The sequence below is a fragment of the Pelophylax lessonae genome (genome assembly GCF_965119305.1).
Source record: "Pelophylax lessonae genome assembly, chromosome: 3".
Lineage (NCBI taxonomy): Eukaryota > Metazoa > Chordata > Amphibia > Anura > Ranidae > Pelophylax > Pelophylax lessonae.
The window spans coordinates 132,064,032-132,085,900 of record NC_138770.1 but is presented as its reverse complement, the minus strand read 5'-3'; the positions used below and the strand labels follow the sequence as shown (position 1 = coordinate 132,085,900).

At 46.4% G+C, this 21,869-nt stretch overlaps 1 protein-coding gene across 1 annotated transcript in view; it reads left to right on the top strand.

Moving 5' to 3' along the window:
- Positions 1 to 21,869, top strand: part of VSNL1 (visinin like 1) — a 242,189-nt gene that overhangs the window by 206,125 nt on the left and 14,195 nt on the right. Inside the window, exon 3 of the mRNA XM_082249756.1 lies at positions 1,886 to 2,101. Within this exon, the coding sequence (XP_082105882.1) occupies positions 1,886 to 2,101 (216 nt within the window). The remainder of the gene's footprint in view (positions 1 to 1,885; positions 2,102 to 21,869) is intronic.

Below are 21,869 nucleotides of genomic sequence, written 5' to 3'. Positions count from 1 at the left end.
AACACAGCCCACTCCTCCATTCGCTTACTGCCTACAGCAGTAGGGGGATAAGCTGGAATAAACAGAAAGAAAGCAGCGCCAGCTTAGTGAAGCATAAGGTATATTAATACAAAAAACACATAGTGACTTACTCTTAGGTAATTAAAGGCCGGTACGGTAGGTGAATGGGATCATCCATCTTCTTGTCCAGGATACCGTTGCAGAAAGGAGGGGTGCGGGGTTCCGGTGGTGCGTGGAGGCTGTTGTCTGCCAGCCTGTCTGATGGTGCTGTGGTGGTGGAAGACTCTCAGTGGGGCTCCACTTCCTACTTCCTTTCAGCCCGACATCACTTCCTGTGAGGCGGAGGGAAAGATGGGCGTTGCTAGCTTTCGGAGCATCCGTGCTCCTTCATTATGACCGCCTAATGCTGGTCACTAAGCTGGCGCTGCTTTCTTTCTGTTTATTCTCCTCAGAGCCTCTCCTTGCTCCAGCTGGCAGCCGCTTTTCGTGGGCCCCCCTTCCACCAAAATATAGACTTTTTTACTGTCTATATTTTTACCTCTTTACCTCATGGTATGCCACCCACCAACATAAGAGAGCGCAATGTAATCATTGACTTTATGGGGGATAAGCTGGGAATTCACACAGCCGACGGGCACCCAGCTACAGTGCAATGAAATATCTGTGCAAATTATACACCGTACAGCCAATAGTATGTTGACATCCTTTCTCATTGAATTCAGGTATTTTCAGTGAAATTGGCCATACTTCTCCTATGGATCACAGGAGTGTTCATTCTGCACTCCTGTGACCCTGTTCTGATAAAGCCTGCTGTCGGCTGATGTCACTTAGCCAGTCCAGGCTTGGGAAAGATCCAAAACATGTGGTCAGGATCCACCCAAATGCCTGGACCAGCACCTGGCTCAGCCTCTAAGTGATCCACAGAGAACCTGAGCCATCCCCTCCTGCCCCCTCCACAGACCAGCGCTCCAGTGAGCGCTGAAAGGGCAGAGCAGAGAGCCATTGAGTCTGACTGAGTCACGGCTCTCTGCTAAGAGCAGAGGGGAGAACTGAGCGATTGGCAGTGATTGATCGCTCAGTTTTTATTGCAGAGATGGCAAGGGACAGATGCAACATCCGATCGATGCTTGCATCCACCTCTGGGAATGTAATTGTTTGTTTTTTTTGTTTTTTCAAAAAACACCCCAAATTCTCTTTTAATGCTATAGCACACAAAGACATCTTAGACAATTGTGCACTTCCAACATGGTGACAACAGTCTGGGAAAAGCCTTTTTTCCAGCATGACTGTAACCCTGTTCACGCAGTCAGGTCCATAAAAACATGGTTTGAGAAGTTTGGTTTGGAGGAACTCAAACACAGAGCCCTGACTTCAACCCTACTGAGCACCTTTGGATAGTTGTATGGTAGACTTTATGCAGGTGATTATGAAGCTTTATGGTAAAAAAGAAATGTGCAGAAAAGAACCTTATAGCTGTTTTGTTCTTTGCACATACTTTTAGAAAATTTCACATGTACATGTAAAACTACATTGGAATCTGTAGTGTGTCTTATGGCACAGAGGTTTCGTTTTCACCACGTCTCTACAAAACATTCAGAAAGGTGCAACGATCTATGTCATGTCATTATTTCCCCCCTAGCATCAATCAATTCAGCATTGCCAGTGGGCAGGGGAACATTTACAGAGCTTGTCCTAGCAAAACAGAAAGTGGATCATATTTGCTATTTATTATTTTTTCTGCCTATACAGGATCAGCTTTGCTCAACAGATGGAGTTACATTTTAAATATATATGAAATAATTTATGTATATGAAATTATTATTTTTTTTTATATATATAATATGAGCTTAATAATATCTTTTTTGTTCTGTCTCTCTCTTTGCAGTTTTTCCCATACGGAGATGCATCAAAGTTTGCCCAACACGCTTTCAGAACCTTTGATAAAAATGGAGATGGAACCATTGACTTCAGAGAGTTTATATGTGCACTGTCCATCACTTCAAGGGGGAGCTTTGAACAGAAACTTAATTGGGCTTTCAATATGTATGACCTGGACGGGGATGGCAAAATCACCCGAGTGGAGATGTTAGAGATCATTGAGGTTAGTAAGATTTGTTCTCCTTGCCAGTTCTGTGCCATGCTTTATAGAGCCTGTCAGCTTATCTTAGCCAGTGAGACAAAAGCCCTTCATGGTTGATATAATAGTTATTTATATAAATGGAATACGGGGAATGAGACATTTCCTACTGTCACTTTGTTTTATTAAGTGGAATGTCACAGTGCGGCCATGGACTCTGTAGCAAATGGAATTACTTCAGCCCATCACGATTGCCTGCCCTGTAAGTACAAGCGCCCATTCCCCAGGCAATGATCCCAGGGGAATTTATGAAAATAGGCCCCTTCCAAAACAGCGATTGCCATTTTTATATGGCAGGCCTGTAGATAAATGCCTTATCAACTGCACCTTTAACCCTTTTCTGCCCGTACTCTGTGTATAAACATGCCCCAGCATGAAGCTCCATGTTGAGGAAATGTTTATAAAGGTCATTCCTTTGACAGCAACCAACTGTCACATTCCAAGGCTGATTGCTGTCAAATCCAGGTTTCAGTGATCGCTTCAGGCCTCACTAATGATCAGAAATCAATCAGAGTGGTTCAAATCATGTTTTTTTTTTCTGAATCTTTATTTAAAGTTTTGTTAAAAAAAGCAAGGCAAGTCTAAACAAATTCACATATACAATATAGGGAAAAAAAAGTCCTTGCGACAAGAAGAGACATGTACATAGGGCATCAAATATATTAGCCCTTCGCAGTTCCCAGCAGTTAGAAAATTGTGCATAGTACCTTCAGTAGATACCATGTGATCTTTATGCCATCTACAATACAGTGGTCACATGCATGTAGATGCATTCATTTAGGAAATAATGGTTTTAGTTTGCAGGGGCCGCAACTTGTAGGTGGCAGTGTGCCTCTATTTAATACTGTAATTGTCAGATACAATTATAGTGTTACAAAAATGATGTATCTAATAAGACAAAGGGGGGGGGGGGCTTTCTAGAGTGTGCCAACATCCTGGTAAATGGAAAATGGAAGGACATGTCTTCTTATATAGAGACCCCTGTATACTAAAGTGGATTTTAAGGGCACAACATGAGACAAACAACATATACAAAATGACTTCAATAAAATTTAAATGTATTTAAACAAGCTATTAAAAAGTATTAAACATTGAAAGGGAGGTGGGCCCTGTATCACAGCTGACCCAAACGAAAAGGAGAAGAAAAAGGGGAGGGACTATTATTTCCACCCTATAACAGTATTGTATGGGTGTACCCTACACCTAAACCACAGACAAGATAGGTAATAACATTACAGATGATGGGTATATAAATACAAGTGCTCTTGTCCCACCCCCCTTTTAACCCTTTCACTGCCATGCCCTGTGCTCCGGTTTTAAACTCAGCTGGCCTGCCCATTTTTGCAATTTTTCCATTGCCTTTTTATTTTTCACTTATACAGTAGCTTTCAGAGTTTGCAAAATACCAGTTTTAAACTCAGCTGGCCTGACCATTTTTGCAAATTTTCCATTGCCTTATTCTTATACAGTAGCTTTCAGAGTTTGCAAAATATTTGCAAAATATTTCCCAAATATTTTCAGAAAGCACAGGACCAGTAGAATAAAAAGAAGGTGTTACTGATTTCTAAGGCCCTACGATATTTGCGCAAATCTTTATCAAAACAATATTTTTTCTAAAAATATACTAAAATCATTATTGGCAGAAAAAACACAGCAAATTTTACAAAATTCATACTAAATGTAAAGCTTAACCTGTATTGAGTTAATAAAAGAAAAAAAAATATTTGTAACTTTGAAATTATGCCTTTTTGGGAAATGGTTAAAATCAAACGTACGCCAAAATGTAAATATCCAAATTTCTCAAAGAATCTGAAGGTTTTTATTTTTCTCCTACAGCTTTCAGAGTTTGGGAAAGCCCCCCCCCCCCCCCCCCAACCATATATTTTCTGAAAGCACATAACCTGTAGAATAAAAATAAGGTGCTACTGATTTTTAAGGCCCCACAGTATTTGTGCAAATGTTTATTAAGCAATATTTTCATAAAAAGTATACTAAAATCATTATTAGCAGGAACCAACACAGCAAATTTTACAACATTTCTGCATTTTTTTTTACAAAATATGAAAGCTTAACCTGTATTGAGTCAATAATTAACAACTATTTGTCAATTTAAAATTGTGCCTTTTTGGGAAATGTCGAAAATCAAACGTACGCAAAATGGACTCTAAAATGTTAGAGGTTTTTATTTTTTCACTTAAAGCTTTCAGATTTTCAAAAAGACCCCGAAACCATACATTGTCTGAAAGCACATGACCAGTAGAATAAAAAGAAGGTGCTACTGATTTTTTTAACCCCACAATACTTGCGTAAATGTTTATCAGATCACTATTTTCACTGAAAGAACGCCAACAAAAATCCTTATTTGCACATAAAACCACAACATACCTTACACAATTCCTGCTAAATTCCTACTAAGGCCTCACCCAATGGGGTTTGCTACATCGTATGCCCATGGAGGGCTGTGTTTACCCGCACGTGGAAGCACAGGTGTTCTGTGCATCCCTGTGCAGGCAGTCCTATTCATGTCAACTGGGACATCCATGGGGGTGTAGGTGCATGGCCCCAAATGCACATAGGGTGAGTTCAGGGACATACACCCACATAGATGTCTCGATACAGCAACTGCATCCCAATTGATATGAATAGGACTGCCTGCACAGGAATGCACGAAACACCTGTGCATTCCTTTGCAGCTGCAGTTTCCCAATTGACTTCAATAGGATTGCCTGCATGGTATGCACAAAACACCTGTGCATCCCTGTGCAGCTAAACATGGCCTTGCTGTAGTATGCCCTGTGTGAACAAGACCTTTGCATTTGGGGGTGGCAAAAATGCACAGTTGAGCTTAGTTTTTGCCACAGGGATCCAGTGATGTCAGCACCAGAGCCTTCAATCGGCTTTGAGTGCATGTGCCGGCATCTTCACTAAGGGAAACTGGCAGTGAAGCCTTCCGACTTCACAGCCCGTTTCCTACTGTGCATGAGCGAGGCTGTGCTTTGTGAATGGTCCCGCATTCTTCTGTGTCTCAGAAGGCTGCAGGGGGAAGAAGGAGGGGCCAAACAGCTTTGTAGATTGCCATGGTGATCTTACCCGGAAGTGTGAGTGCGTACCTGTCAAAACCATGTACCCGCTCCCCCCAAAAAAATAGTGCCAAATGCCTTTTGGGTGGAGCTCTGCTTTAAGCTGAAATAGGCAGTGAACAGGGTGCTGATGCTGCGATGCCTTGTGTCCGCAGCAAACTTGACTCAACTTGTAGCGATGTCTTCCGCCAAACACTACACATTCATGTCAAGGGAAGGCGCCGCAAATTCCCCACAACCTTGTGCAATGCATGTGGTTGTGATGCATTTGTTGGTAAAATGGGGTTAACGCTGGCGGTGAGGAGGCATCACATTGTTTTCTCACCGCCTGTCAGTAGCCTCTGAAGCTCGATCCGAATGTGGATTGGGTTTCAGAGGCAAGGGAGATTTAGATACGTGTCTAAATCTACTTTAAGGACCAGTTCACACTGGTGCATGCCAGACATCGCATTTGATTCGTACTGCATTGCTGTGAAGATCACATGCGATGTCTGTGCGATGCAAATTCAGGCAAACAAACTGTATGACTGAATTTGCATCGCATTCGGACCAAACTCATGCAGGACCCTTTTTATGTCCGCACCAGAATCGGATCGCCCCTATGCAATCCGATTACTGCCCGAATTCACAGTTCGCACTGCAATCTGTGTACCAATCTGGGGGTGTCATTAACTTTGTATTGACACCCTCAGTGGTTCGCAGAGAGCAGTGTGAACTGCTGGTGATTCAGGTGCGATGTGGGAATCCGCAGTGGATTCCCAGGATTTCCTGCATTGCACTAGTGTCTGATCAGCAAGGGGTATCTCTTTATGCAGGTGGATCCCTCTGTGGCTGCCCTGCAAGGCAGGTTAGAGTAGAGTTAGAGTGAGGGTGGGGGGCACTTTAGATGTCAGCATAGGGAGTGGAGCAGCAGGAGACACCGTGGCAGAGCAGTAGTGGCAGGAGGGAGGGGGGTGTCACATTTTAGGTAAATTGCTCTGATCAGTGGCTTATCAGCCACTGATCAGAGCTATCAGTTTGTTCAGCAGCATCTGCTGAACAATTATGGTATACGTTCATGGTCACAAGGGGTAGTTTCTGCGGGAAGTATGGCTACTTTCAAAAGACTCTTGGACGTACATCTCAAGGATCAGAACATTCAGGGGTATGAGAGATGATTATGGCCACACACACCTACACAGGTTGAACTGAATAAACTATTGTCTTTATTCAACCTCAGCTGCTATGTAACTATGTAACTAAAGTGACCGTGAGCTTATAGCAGAAGGAGAAATTAGCTGCAAGCAGTGCTGTAGGTTCATACGCCGTACGGACCTGGTAGCGAAAGGGTTAATGTTTGATACTTTTTAATCGTTTGTTTAAATAAATTTATTTTTTTTAAGTCATTTTGTATATATGTCTCATGCTGTGCCTTTAAAGTCCACTTTTGTATACAGGGGTCTCTACATGAGAAGACTTGTCCTTCAATTTTTCGATGTATGTAATAAATGTAAGCATAGAATAAAGTTAGAACAAGTTTTTTTTTTTTTATTAAAACAATGTACCAAAAAAAAATCCTTATAGTTCTTTAAAAAATGTAAAAGTTATTTATTGCAGGACTAAATTCACCTTGTGCACTCACTGAGACCTATGGCAGTCCTGTAAGAGTGGATCAGAGCCAAAGAACAACATTTTCAATAGGTGATCCCTATTATTGCATTGTTTCTGGTCTGTTTGCAAACCTCTGGTCACCTATGGGTAAATTTAGCATGGTGACAAAAAGAGGGAGTTTTCCCAGCAAGGACGCACATTTTATTTCTTTATTTTTTTTTTTGTGTAGTATTTATCCAACGTTCTTACATAGAGGAGCAATGAAACATGTACAGAGATGCATTTTTGGGCATCTACCTATATACCTAGGAGCAGCATGATATAAAACTATAGCCCAGATCAACGGACACATTTAATACATGAGAACCATTTTAACGTATTTCACTCCCCCTGCACAACAGGGCTACGTCCTTGTCATATGTATAGTACAACCATCGCACCCTCTATGTAAATATCGGCACCCTGCCCGCTTCCTGCGTACAGCTTCCATAGCGTTACTTAGTGATGTCATAGAGGAGTAATGACAGATGATGTACTGCATCCCTCCAGGTGCTGTTTAAAATGAATGTGTTTGTCATATTCTGCACCACTGAGTACATAATTCATGAAACTAAGAATGTATTAACACAGCATTGTGACAGTTTGCTGTAACTGCATGGTAATGTGTTTTTTACACAGTTCACTTGCCATGTACCCGGAGGTTGCAGAGCTTGTAATCCACCACTGAAAGATAATTTGGAAGAGCAATGAGAATTTCTACACATAAACTGGGATTCGCAGAATCTTGAAGTAGATCTAAACTCAATCTTTAAAACCTTCTAAAAGCTTTACCATGTTAATGTCTTACCAAAATCTGTTTTGAGTTTTTTTAATCTGTAGCTTTCGGTATAGGGATACTTTGTGATCCTGCCATGAAAGTCATTGTTAAAGTGGAACTAAACCCACCCATTTAACTGCTTCTCAAAACAAGGCGTGTTATAAACGATAACTGTCACAGTTGCTTATGCTCTCAACTGAACTGTCGATACATCAAACGGGTGGTGTCATAACTGTTCACATGTGCAGCACGATGGCAACTGCAGATCAAACAGAGGCTAAGGTTGGCTGTAAAGGATAGGAGGGTCTAGTTCCACATTAAAGCGGTGTTTCGGCCTCCCCCTTTAAAAATTAACACAGGCTGTAGCTGCTGACTTTTAATATTAGGACACTTACCTGTCCTGGAATCCAGCAATGTTGACACCGCAGCCGATGTTTCCATCGGCTGTCGGATACTGCTGCTGCCATTGCCGGTAAGGAAACCCGGCTGTGAAGCCTCGAAGCTTCACGGCCATGTCCCTACTGCGCATGCGCGAAGCGTGCTGCGCTCGGTTACTGGCTTGGAAGCAGAGGAAGGAGGGGGGGGGCGAACTTCTATCGTACCTTCGCCGCAGCAAGGTCCGACGGAAGTTGGGATAGGGTACCTGTCAAAAACAGGTACCCACTCCCCTCTGAAAAGGTGCCAAATGTTGCACCGAAGGAGGAGAGAAGACAGATAAGCAGAAGTTCCACTTTTGAGTGGAACTTCGCTTTAAGGCACTTCCTGATCTAGGGTGACAGTTGCCTTATAGCTGTGCTCCTGTGTTTTTACCCTGTCCAAGGTGTTCCTGGTTGAGTCCACATATTGAACAGGTGCTGTCCATCGCTGTCACTATTAGCCAGTACAAAGCACTGATGTGCAGCCTATGCTGGAATGAGTACATGTCAATAGGAAGTGGCTGAAAGAGCTTGGAGGAGAGCAGTAGCACTTTTAGATGCAAAAAAGAAAGAAAGGCCTGGAGTTAGAAAGGAAAAAGCATGACAGGATTAAAAGGTGTTTGGTATGGAGAAGGTGTTTCTGGGCAGTTTGAAGCATTATTAAAATAGCAACTTACATGATTGGTGGGACGGGCGGTAGCAAGTGGGGCTTCAGAAAGGGGATCTGTAGGAGGGTCTCAAGTCTTCAGTCAGATGAGAGCCTGCTTGAGACAACTGAGAACAGAAAGAACAGCAATGCTGACCTGGACATTTTATTGTCCCAGCTGAGAGCATCAGGTTAGAGAGCTGCTTGTTAGAGCACAGCAGGGGGATGCTGCTTCTCCCCCTCCTGCCTTGAAACGTGCTCAGAGATCATGTCCTCCAGAGCGCTTGAGTCCTGACATTGCTCCCCAGTTTCAGCACCTCATAGGGAGCCCCTCTAGGAACCCTTCAGGCCTGTCTCTTAAACACTGATCAGTGATGGCAGTGGGAAGACCTGGGAGGAATCCCCGCCGTTGGCAGAATCCTCCATGAGGGGGTCTCCTGGCTCGGTGCCTCTTACCCCCCGGCATTCTCCACTTTCCAGAACCCCAGCTGCTTTGCTGGGGGCCCAGCGCTGAAGAGTAACAGCAGAGATGGGCAGCCTGCCAGTAACCCTTTACAGCAGGAAAAGGAGCTGCTCCGGGTGGCTATGATGCCGGAGGACGAGGTGGGGTCCGGTCAGAGGGTAGATGAGGAACCTGGCATGGAGAGAGCATTGGTGGATCCTGGACTGATGGCTGGAGTTCTTGGGCAGCCAGCTGGAGGTGATGCTGCATGGGGGGTCAGATTTGCGGGCAAGGCCAGCGGGTTTCCCGGAGGTGCTGTTGCTGCTTGCGGCCTCTCCAGATGTGGAGTCCCCTGCAGCAGTGTAAACACTAGCAAATCTGAGGCCGCAGGGTCTGCCGGCACTTCATCCAGTATGGGCATGTTGGCTGCGCTGGCAACCCCTGTTTTGGAGGTGAACAAGGTGACGCCCCCAGCCGAAGGTGCTGAGTTGATGCTAGCTTCCGCCTCTGCACCGGCTGTAGTTTAGGGTGGTGCAAAATCTGATGCAAAGGGGGATTAAGGCATCAAGGACGTGGACAGGATCTGTCTGGCGGATTCTGCCAAGTGTCAGGTCTACGCTTGTTTCGAGGGCCCACCTGAAGCTTGACATCCAGGAAAAAATATGGAGAGGTGAGTATGGGGAGATTTTCTCCTTGCTCCTGTTGCAAAAGTTTGATTTGGATCAGGTGAAGCCGGACGAGAGCAGGAAGTAGGAAAAAAAAAAACATAGGTATCGTCTGATCCTGCGTACCTTTACTAATTGGCCACAAGCTTTCACAATTTTGGCCAGCATTATTGGGGAGAAGGCCCTGGAACACTGTTCGGTGTTATTCTACTATTTGGACGCCATCGGCAAGGCTTATTGGGTGTATGGTGGGGCGGCTTTGTTGCAGTACAACGAGCAGTTCCGGCAGCGCAAGGCGGTGCGGCCATCCTTGCATTGGGACTATAAAGAATCTGGTCTTTGGAGGAAGCTGATGACGTCGGCTCGGGGTGGGAATAATATTTTTTTTTTTCAGTCAGGGGATGGTGGATCGGCTACCTCGGGACAGCCAGCTGCTAAAAAGAAGGGGTACTGCTGGCAGTTCACAGCGGGCACCTTTAAATTCGGCTTGTCCTGCCGCTTCAGACATAAGTGCTCCCACTCTGAGGGCTCTCATTCATACTCTCGCTGCTTCAACAACAGTAAGGGACGTTCAGGCGATTAAATCAGGAATACGGGAGGACAGCAAGCCAGGGCAGGTGGTATAAAGGCATCCTTTTTTCTACATAGATACCCCAAGAGGCAGGCGGAACAGCCACTGGCCCTCATTTGTGCTTAGGTTGGTAATGGGTTGTTTGTTGTTTGCACAATGGGGTTTGATTTACTGTTTGTTGTGTGGAGATTTTTAGTTCTTTTTTGGAGTAGTGTGCCTAGTTCCCTATACTTTGCTTGATATTATGGTGCAATGGTTTCAGAGTTATGGTGCCCTGTTGGGCGAAGACGGACATTGAATCTGGCTTTCTTTTGTTACTTGTGCTCCCTCATTGTTTTTGTCTGCTGGGCAGCTGCTGGCAAGGTTGTTAATGGTTGTTTGTTTGCAAGGGGTTTTCAATTTATTGTTCGTTGTTGGTTACTTTTAGTTCCTTATTTGGAGTAGTGTTGGGCCTCCTTTTAGTCAGCCGCTACTTGGATGAATGTTGTGCATAGGCGCTACACTGTTGGCCACAGTGCTACAAGTAACTGAGCGTTTTGGGGTCGCTTTGGCTCCCGATCACTTGGAGGGTCCTTTCCCACGATGCTTAGTTGTGCTTGATACTCGGGCTATGACATGCCGGTTGCTGGAGGTCAAACTGGTGTACCTGAAAGAGTCTGTAAGGTCCCCTAGGCATAGGGTATGCTCGCTCTGTGTCGACTGCAATTCCTTTTGGGGCAAACTTGCCTTCACCTATTGAATCTTGCCCATGAGTAGGGTGCTCTGCCGCAGGCTAGGACTGGGTTTTTTTGGCGCCAGCTCACCTTATTAGGCTGGCGTGGAAGCTCTGTCAGTATGGATGTAGGAGGCTTTGAGTAGTTTTGACTTGTAGCTTTTACTGAAGTGGCCGGTTCTCCAAGTTATGGGGCATATTTTCAGGGTCACTGTAGTACTGGGCTGTGTCTTGCTGAGCTGTTTCCCATTGTGTATTGGCCCTGGAGCTGTGAGGTGCGTAATTTTTCAACATGCAAATAGCATTTGGGGGTGGTATTGTTGCCAACAGTGTGTGTGTGTCTTCGCTGACCATAAAACATTTGCTTGGACATTTAGTGTTGGCCCTTTTGCGCTTGACTGCTTTGGTGTATGCTGTTCACGTTCCTGGTTGCACAAATTCTTTCACCTATTCGCTCTCTCTTTTCCAGTGGGACAAGTTTTAGGATGTTGGTGCCAGGAGTGGGGTGCATGGGAATCCCTTGTCCAGCTTGGCTGTGGAGGATTGCTTTAGGTTGACATCCTTTATTCCGCATTCGGGGTGAATACACCTGGTCAGCTTACTCTAGGGCGTGATGGGGAATGGTATGGTTTGGTGAGTGTGGCTGGCAGTGTAATTTCTGATGAGGATAATTGTTTGCGGATGCTGTATTGTGCATATCACATTGTGGAGAATGGTGTGTCTGTGGCAGCTGTTACTTGCACATTTGTGGGCTTGGCATTCTTGTTCAAGTTCCTGGGTTTGATCAAGCTAAAGAATTTTGCTCAGATGAGCCCAGCGGGGCTATAGGCAAGGTTGACGATGGCCTGATGGTAGTCGCCCAGTGTCTCCTGAGTGTTTTTTTTTTTGGTTACAGGTGTTTCCTTCCATCTGTTTTTAAGACTATGAAGTGGTGTTTTTCAGGGCAGCGTTTGCCTTGGCCTTTATTGGTGCTTTACGGATTGGGTAACTAGTGAGGGTCTGGGATCTGGGCATGGATGGTTTTCAGTTCCAGGATGTTCAGGGTTCAGTTAAGTTGTTGGTCCTCTGGATTAAGCAATCTGAGACAGATAAGCATGCCAGGGGGGCGAGAGTGTAGTTTCCCATTCCTGGTTCTGAGGTGTGTCTGGTTTGAGCTATGTCCCATTTCTTGTTCCTGTGGCATGGCAGTAATGGTCTAATTTCGGGTCATTTAAAATGGTTTTGCCTTGTCACGCTATCAGTTTGTTTCTACTTTATGCAAGTGTTTGGCGATACTGGGTTTAGGTCCTTCTGATTATGCGGCTCATTCCTTTGGGCGGCTTTTGGGCGCTTGTATGTTTCTTACTTACCTCTTGTGAGGTACTGGTTTGTGGGTAGATGGGTGGTTTTCTTTGTATAATTTTTCTGGTAGGTTTTTTGGGCTTGTCTAAGCTGGTTTGTGGGGCATTCCAATGTTGCTTGGGGGGACTAAGAAGGCGGAGATCCGACTGAACGGAAGACAGTGGGGCTTTGTCAGAGAGGATGCTGTGATACGTTAGATTGGCACGCCTGGAATAGTTTGGAGCCATGTGGTGCCCAAGGTGTACTGGTTTGATTGGCTGGATTGTGCTCCTGATATTTTGCTAGTTAATGTTTGGGGTAATGATCTTGGCATTTTATCTATGAGAGATTTTATCAGGAATATAAAGTTTGATGTTTTGCGGTTACGCGCTTCCTTCCCTGACTTGCTGTTGATTGTGGTGCGCATTCACTGGAGGATGGCTTACTCGGTGGCGGGTTTGAACAGAGCTCGGGTAAAGGGGTAAAGGTGAATTGAGATGTGGCTTGCTTGTGGTTAGGAATGACCAGGTGGTGGTCAGGCATATTAAGCTTGAAGTGGATACCTGGCAGTATTGGCGTGGGGATGGTGTGCGCCTGTATGTGGTTGGAGAAGATATGTGGTGTCTTGGGTTGCAGGATGGGCTTCAGCAGGCCCTGGGGGTGTGGCGGAACATAAGGTGTCATGTTTGCGCATTTGTGGCGGGGTACAAGGTCCTTATATATAGGTTTGGTTATGGAAAAATATGTACATTTGAAGAGAGCAGTCCTCAGTATGGCTCCCATTATTATGGTTGGGACCCGTCCTTGGTATGGCTCCAATGTTTATGGTTGAGACCCATCCTCGGTATGGCTCCTATTATTATGGTTGGGACCCGTCCTTGCAAAACCATGGCTTTAGCAAACAAACTGTCTGGTGAGGGTTTACATGTACTTTGAGGGCACATTTACACTATTTAGCTGTGGTAATGCGCAGTGTTTTGAATTATAAAATTTGTGACATTTCAATTTACAGGATGTTTGGTAGGTTGGCAGCCAATTAATTTCGATGTGGTGCACTAGCAAAATGCACGTTAACACACCGCACAAAAATAAGTGGGTCCAGCAGACCTCTTGTTGAGTGACCCCACTTGCTAAAACCTAGAAAGCATTAAAAAAACACCTCTAGATGTTAATAAACAAGACATTATACTCACCTTTCCTCTGGCTTCCATAGTGCAGGGGGTAATGACATCCCCCTGCGAATGAGATCTTGGAGAATGCCCCAAATCTTGCAAGAAGATGCTGCAGCACAGTAATGGGAGTGTCCTCTCAATGAGATTTGAAGTACTCTACATTCCTTTAGATCCCACCACAACAAGGATGGCACCACCCTCGCTGAGGCATGCAGGTAGGAGCCAGAGAAAGAAAACCTAATTTTCTCTTTGGTTCATTGACGGACACAGCTTCAGATCTTCATAACCATTGGGTTATACTGCCCCCTACAGGAGTAGGACACTAGGCAGAAAAAAAGTCTGGCTATGCCCATGGGCAGTCCCATGGGTATACTCCCTCTCTCTGCTATAAGCACTCAGTTTTTTTCTGCCTAGTCAGGAGTAAGGACCTAGTTCCTGGCTGGGATCTTTGATCCTGGCAATTTTTTAATTTCAAATAAAAAAAAAATTTCTCCTGGATTTTTCCTGTATGATCTACAATCAATTGGCGGACTATGCGACGGGCTGGATAATCGAGATCCAGTGGTCACCCCAGTCTGCCCAGCGAGCGTGCGCAGACCTCAGCTCCGAGTTAGGTCAGCCGCGACATAGCCCCACTGGATGGGGGCTGGTCTGCGAGGTAAACACCTCAAGAGGTCACATACGACCGGGTCTCGGCCTGAGTGGCAGCTTTCCCCCTGGCCAGCAGCCCCCCATTTTGATGGAGAGAGGTTCTGTCTGGAGCGGTGCCGGCCTGGTTCCTGGTATGGTAAGTAGCTGTCCCCCCCTCTCCCCCTTGAGGGTTTTGGGGTGGACGTGGGCCCCTCCTTGGGATGGTTGGACCCCCGGGTTCTCCTCCTTCCCATCAGGCACCCCCCCTTGTCATCTGTCCTCCATCCTACCCCCCCTCCATATATGTTGGGGTTGTTTGGGTGGTCTGATCCACATCCTGGGGTGGGGGCAGGGCGCTATGAGGACGAAGGGGGCCGGGGGGGTGTGCCGCTGGTGACCGGAGAGTCGACTGTGCGGGAGGGTTATACCTGGTGGGGGCTCCTGCCAGGCCCCCCCCCCCCCCCCGTCCTGCTTGGGTCTGTCCTTGAGGTCTGGTTCCCCTCACCGGTCCCTGTAAGCTTTGTGGTGCCGTTCGGTGCTGCCATTTTGTTGGCGCCTGTGTGTTTCTATACACGACGGCCATGTGTGTGTAGTCTGGTAGCCATTTTGCGGTGGTTTGCCATTGAAAATAGTGGCAGCCATGACAGTGGAGCCCTCTGGACTGCGATTTCAGCAAGGGGAGCCCCTCCTCATCCCCTGGTACTGACTCCTGGATCCTTTCACTTCCTGATCGCTGCGCGTGGAGTGCAGATTATCCTGGTGGCTGCAGGTACCTGTTTCTGCTGGGTGGTGAGTCTGGTGGGGTTCTCTCCCTCTCTGCTGAGGATCGCTTGGTGCTTGTGCCTGGCGACCGGATGGTGCTGTCAGCGCAGTGGGGGTTGTCCCTTGCGGTGTTTTACACATTTCGTGGGGTCTCCCTGGTGTCTCATGAGATCTTTGGAGCACATCTCCCCACCTGATCCCCTCTCTGAGGCTGTGGAACCCTCCGGGTCCCAACCATCTATCGATGCACTGATGGCAGTCCTGGAGTCCCGGGTGGAGGTGGTCTTCAGGCGAAGAGCTAGCAAAAAGGCCCCCATCCCCTCCCTCCCCTGCCTCATCTGTCTCATCAGATTCTAATCTGATTTGGCCACCGCGGACGTGGGTCACCCTGGTGGGTCGGCAACCATGCGCCCGGAAATTCCTCCACATCTGCAACCGCGCACAAAAGGGTGCTGGTGGAAGCACTGATTGTATCTGTGCGTGAGACCTTGAAAATGGAAGATGCAGCTGCGACAGAGGCGTGGGTTCCCTTTGGCACTCACATGCCATCCAGAGCTGCAAAGGTGTTTCCTTTCCCCACCTATTTTGACAGAATTGTCGCTAAGGAGTAAGGACAACCAAAGCGTCCCCGTGTGGTCACTAAATGCTTTACTAGGCGTTACTCCTATGAGGAGTCCCTTCTTAAGAAGTGGACTGTTCCACCGGTGGTGGACCCTCCGGTTTCCAGATTGAACAAGGCAACCATGATTCCGGTTGTAGAGTCCCTGGCCTTTAAGGATCCAGCTGACAGGAAGGCAGAAGCTGTGGCCCGCAATATGAACACTTTGGCTCTTTCGGCACTGAGGCCAGTATGCACTATTGCCCTGGTGACGCACACTCTGACCGAGTGGGCTAAGCTTTTACGCCGTTAACTGAAGGGAGAACAGCTCCCGCCTGCCTTTGGTGAACTGGTGGACCAGCTGGTCCAGGGGATGAAGTTTATCTGTGATTCCTATTTGGATGTGGTTCCCCTAGTGGCTTGGCTCTCTGTTTTGGCAGTGGTCCTTCGGCGTGTCTTTTGGCTCAAATGCTGCTCTGCGGACCAGACTTGTAAAAAGGCTTTGACTGATCTTCCCTTTCAAGGAGATCACCTGTTTACATCTACCCTGGATGACTCACAGGAAGGAAAAGAGTACCTTTCTACCACAGGCTACTAAGGGCAAGGAACCTCCTTTTAAACGTGAGCCTTCCTTTTTTGGCCAATAAGAAGTTTTTTCGTCCCTCAGGGTCGACTGACAAGGGCTCCAAGCCTTTCTCAATTGAACCTGGCTAACCAAATCTGGCAAACTGAGAGCGGGCTTCTCCAGACCCACGGACAAGTCTCCTTCAGCATTACGGTGCGCCCTCACCCGTATGATGGGGGGATGTCTTTGCTGGTGCCTGGACCCGTGGACTTCCCTGGTGCAAGACAAGTGGGTCATTCGGTCCAGCTAAAAGATTGACTTTTACTCTTGTCCCCCGGCAAGGTTCATTCCTTCTAATTTGCGTCTGTCCCCGGACCACTTACAGGGTCTGTTTGGTGCAGTACATGACCTGTTACATCAAGGGGTGATTGTCCTGGTTCCGACTTCGGAACGTTTTCAGGGTTTTTACTCAAACCTGTTTACAGTTCCCAGGAAGGAAGGCAAAGTGCATCCAATCCTGGACCTCAAAGTACTGAACTGCTTTGTGCGGGTGCACACCAACACAGGTTGAACGGGATGGACCGTTGTCTTTATTCAACCTTAACTACTATGTAACTATGTAAGTTCAGAATGGAGTCCATTCGCACGGCATCCCTGCATCAGGGGGATAACCTCGCCTCTATCAACATCAAGGATGCTTACCTTCACATTCCAATATGTGCCAGTCACCAGCGCTTCCTCCGCTTTGCCATGGGAGAGGAGCATTATCAGTTTGTGACATTACCCTTTGGTCTCGCCTCTGCTTCTCGGGTCTTCACAAAAGTGTTAGCCCTAGTACTAGCTTTGCTACGCCAACAGGAGATCGCTGTACTGGGCTACTTAAATGATCTCTTTCTGTGAGCGGAGTCTTCTTCTGCTCTGGTGGAAAACCTGGAGATCACAATACAAACTCTTCGGGAGTTCGGCTGGATTCAGAATTTTCAAATATCTGCCCTGGTTCTGTCCACAAAGCTGGACTATCTGGGTCTGACTCTGGACTCGGCCTTAGCCAGAGTGCTCCTTCCTCTGGACAAACTCCAGAAATTGCAGGCTGCAATTCATTTCCTGCTGTCCAACAGAGGGTCATCCCTCTGGACTTACATACGGGTGCTGGGCCTGATGGTGTCTACCTTCAAGGTGGTTCTGTTTGCACAGTTCCATACGAGGTCCCTGCAAAGGGAGAATCTGACCAAATGGGACTCTGCAGTCTCTGGACAATCAGATCCGGCAGAGTCGGGGAATGAAGGAGTCCCTGATATGGTGGCTTCGTTCTCCAGTGTTTTGGCTGGGCAAATCCTTCCTCCCCTTGTCTGAACAGTGATCACCATGGATGCCAGCCTGTCCAGCTAGGGAGGCATCCTCGGCAAGTATTCTGCTCAAGGGATCTGGATGCTGGAAGAGTCCAAACTACTGATAAATGTCTTGGAACTCCGAGCGATCAGACTGTGTCTGGACCATAGGACGGATCGTCTTCAGGGTTTCCCAGTGCGCATTCAATCGGACAATGCCACAGCCGTGGCTTATGTCAATCACCAAGGGGGCACAAGAAGTGTCCTGGCGGCTCTGGAGGTAGTCAGCATTCTAAGGTGGGCAGAACGGTTCGTTTCAGCCACTCCGCTGTACACATTCCAGGGTGGAAAACTGGCAGACAGATTACCTCAGTTGGCAGGCATTGGACCAAAGGGAGTGGTCCCTTCATCCAGAGGTATTTCATCATTTGTGTCTCTGTTGGAGCACCCCTGAGGTGGATCTGTTGGCGTCTCAGCTCAATAGAAACTTGCAGAGGTTTGTGGCTTGGTCAAGGGATCCTCTGGCGGATGCCAAAGACGCACTGGTGGCCCCGTGGGATCAGTATCGTCTGATTTATGCCTTCCCTCCTCTTAAGCTTCTGCCAAGACTTCTATGCAGGATCGAGGCAGAAGGGATTCCGGCCATCTTAGTGGCTCCCAACTGGTCTCAATGGGCTTAGTACGCCGATCTGGTGCGGCTGGTTGCCGACGTTCCTTGGAAGCTTCCACTCAGGGAGGATCTGCTGTCCCAAGGAACGATCTTCCATCCTGCTTTACAGTCGCTGGCTTTGATGGCTTGGCTGTTGAACACCAGGTGCTGAAGGATAGAGGTTTATCTGAGTCTGTGATTCCTACACTGTTAAAAGCTAGGAAATCTACTTCTAGGAGGATCTACCATCGTACGTGGAAGATGTACATTGCGTGGTGTGAGTCTCTTAGGGTTCATCCTTGCTCCTTCTCGGTGGCTCGGATCTTAACCTTCCTTCAACGGGTGTTGAACAGAAATTGGCCTTGAGTACCATCAAGGGCCAGGTGTCGGCTTTGGCGGTCTTCTTCCAACGACCTTTGGCCACACACTCCCTGGTGCGTATCTTTCTTCAGGGTGTCCGACATTTGGTTTCTCCAGGGCTCTGTTGCTGCCTTGGGACCTCAATTTGGTGCTTTCTGTCCTCCAGAAGCCTCCCTTTGAGAATCTTTGGAAGATTCCCCTGCTTGCGCTGTCCCAGAAGGTAGTTTTTTTCAGTGGCTATTACCTTTGCATGCAGGGTGTCGGAACTGGCGCCGTTATTCTGTCATTCACCTTACCTAGTCATTCACAGAGATAAGGTGGTTCTTCGCACCTGTCCGTCATTCCTTCCAAAGTTTGTCTCTGCTTTTCATTTGAATTAAGACATTGTGTTGCCTTCTCTGTGTCCCAGAGAATGCGGATGCTTCTTTTGGCTGCAAGGTTTTGCAGGATGCTGTTAAGAGGACCTGATCCTCTTCGAGGGTGTATTGTTTTTTTCAGATGGGCTCCAGTTGTTTTGGTTGAGCTCCTGTTGCCTGGTTGGTTGCTGTTAAGCCTTGGGTATTTTTTTTTTTTTTTTTGCTGTTCCCACCCCTCATGGTTAACACTGCTTTGGAACGTTCCAACAGTTATGAAGATCTGAAGCTGTGTCCGTCAATGAAGGAAAGAGAAAATGGAATTTTTTTACATTTCTCTAATGTTCATTAACGGACACAGCACCCACCCCTTTGTGGAGTTGTAATTCTTCTGACACTGCTTGCAACTTAACTGAGTGCCTATAGCAGAGCGAGGGAGTATACCCCCTGGGACTGCCCATGGGCGTAGCCAAATTTTTTTGCTGCCTAGTGTCCTACTCCTGTAGGGCGCAGTATAACCCAACGGTTATGTAGATCTGAAGCTGTGTCCGTCAATGAACATCAGAGAAATGGATTTTACGGTAAGTCAAAAATCCAATTTTCTCCCCTCTACAAGGTTTTTTAAACATTTAAGCTGCTTTTTAAAAATGAGCAGAGAGAAGGGCCTCCTAAAAAAGTGGAACTCAAGGAAGAAAGGTTTTTTTTTACTTCTACTGCATACAAAGTATTTACCTCTAATGACGCCTTCTCTAGGCTTGCATCACTACAGTATACTATCAAAATCTTAGCTTCCATGATGCCGGAAGATACAGCTAGTGCTATACTGTCAGCAGTGAGAATGCAAAGTATTCTCTGAATGGGCAAGGGGAGAGGAAGGGGTGGACAAAAAACAGTGCAGTTTGTGTATATAAGAACGGCAACTCTCGTGTTGCAGTGCCAGACGTGTAGCATTGGCTATACTTTCAGGCGGCAATAAAACTAGGATTTTTATAGCAGTGATGCAAGCCATGAATAAGCATCATTAGAGGTCATTTCTTCATATACAGCAGAAGGAAAACATTTTTCCCATGGAGTTTTTACCTTAAGAAAAAAAATTTCCATATACATTTAGAGCAGTGATACTCAGTTAGCAACTTAGAACTAAGGATGAGGTAAGATTCAGATCAAAATGAGTTTGTCTCAAACCTGTGGGAAACTACCACGTAACAAAAGGCCACTGGCCCAATCAGCTGCAGCCATGGAATTATCTGCCATGCAGCTGCACATGACAAAGGGATGGGGGGGGGGGGACAATATTGACCTAATAGGGCCGCATGGCCATATTTGGCTAATGTCAATGACCAAATATGGCCACGTAGTCAGTTTAGGTCATTGATATCATCAGTCATCCCTGCTCCTTTGTTGGGAAATTCAGTGGCCGCAGCTGATTGGGCTAGTGGCCTTCTGTCATTTGCCAGTTTCCAATATGTTTGGACAGACCTTAGTTCAGCCTGAACCTTAGCTTATCCTTACCTAGAACCCTGCAGATCAATAGTTCAGGCCCCTCCAAAGCTTAGTTGGGTGTCATTTCTATTTTATTAACTTCAAATTGAGCACTTTTATTTTGGTGTTGCATACCCTAGTGCCAACAATGCACATCCTATTCCTACAACCCCATCATGTTTTGATTGTGTCTGAACTTACAGCATTACTTTAAAGTAATTTAAAAAAAAAAACTTAAAGAATACTCCATGCCTGACAGTCATATAAATAAAGCATTATTTAAAGTAGGGCACAAATTAATATAACTTTGGATGTCTGACTTAGGGCGTTATTTAAATTGCTTATATTGTAAGCAGCCTTCCCAAGCCTAAAAAAAAACTATTTGTATGTTAGAAAAGTTCCCAAATAAGTAGGATAAAAGATAAAAACCATATCATACAACTTTGTAACTTTGCCAGCAATTTGACTTAAGCCTTTCATGACCAGAGATTGTTGAAGCCTAAATTACCTGGTTGGATTCAGTCAGTGACGTTATTAGAACTCTGTTTATCGTTTTCAGAATTTTTAAATATATATAATTAGGGACATACAAGGCAGAGGCGTAACTAGAACCTTCAGGGCCCCGATGCAAGAAACCATGAAGGGCCCCCCAGACCCCTGGCCGGGGCCCTTCCCTTCAAGCCCGGGGCTCTTCCCACTAATCCTGGGGCTCTTTAATCTCATTGCATGGCCTTTTATTATGGTCCCGCATCCGGATCCTTTCACAAGTTCTGCAGTGGGCCCCCTTCCTGCAATCTTGGGGCCTCCCCACAGTGGTGAAATGCCAGGGCCCGGTCGCAAGTGTGACCTTTGAGATCCTAGAGGTTCACCCACTGGTTTGCTACCGGGCCCCCTGGAGCATGGGGCCCGGTAGCGATTGCAACCTCTGCAACCCCTGTAGTTACGCCCCTGATACAAGGCTTTTATTAGGTACACCATTTTCATAAAAAAAAAATTATTGTGGGCTGACAAATGCACAAAAATGAAAAAATATTTTTTCAATAACTGTAAAAAAATGTTCAGGCTGCATTGGCATCTGTCGGCTAAAAGCTTTGTTTGTGAATCAACCCCAAGCCTGCATGTGTTCGCTATGTCATAGCTGATATAGTTATCACATGATTGGAAACCACTCTGATTGGTTCCCAGTTGTTAATGAGAACTGGAGCTGTCAGTTGCCCACACAATGTAGGCCACTGACTGTCAAAGTGGAGACATGAATTAAGATACCTTTAGCCAGGGCTTTTTTCCTCAGATAATAGGTGCAGGAACTCCACCACCCCCCCCCCTTCTGAAACGCATAGAACGGTGGGTGTGGCCAAATTGCACTGAGGGGATCTTAAAAGGGGAAATAAATACCAGGAGTGCATTATGTGTGGAGTTCAAGGATGCGTTATGTGCAGAGTTCAGGAGTGTATAGAGTGCAGGGTTGAGGAGTGCACTACATACAGAGTGCAGTTTCCGGGGTGTATTGCGTTCAGGGGTGCATTACGTGCAGAGTTCAAGGGTGTGCTGTGTACAGAGTGTATGGTTGAGGA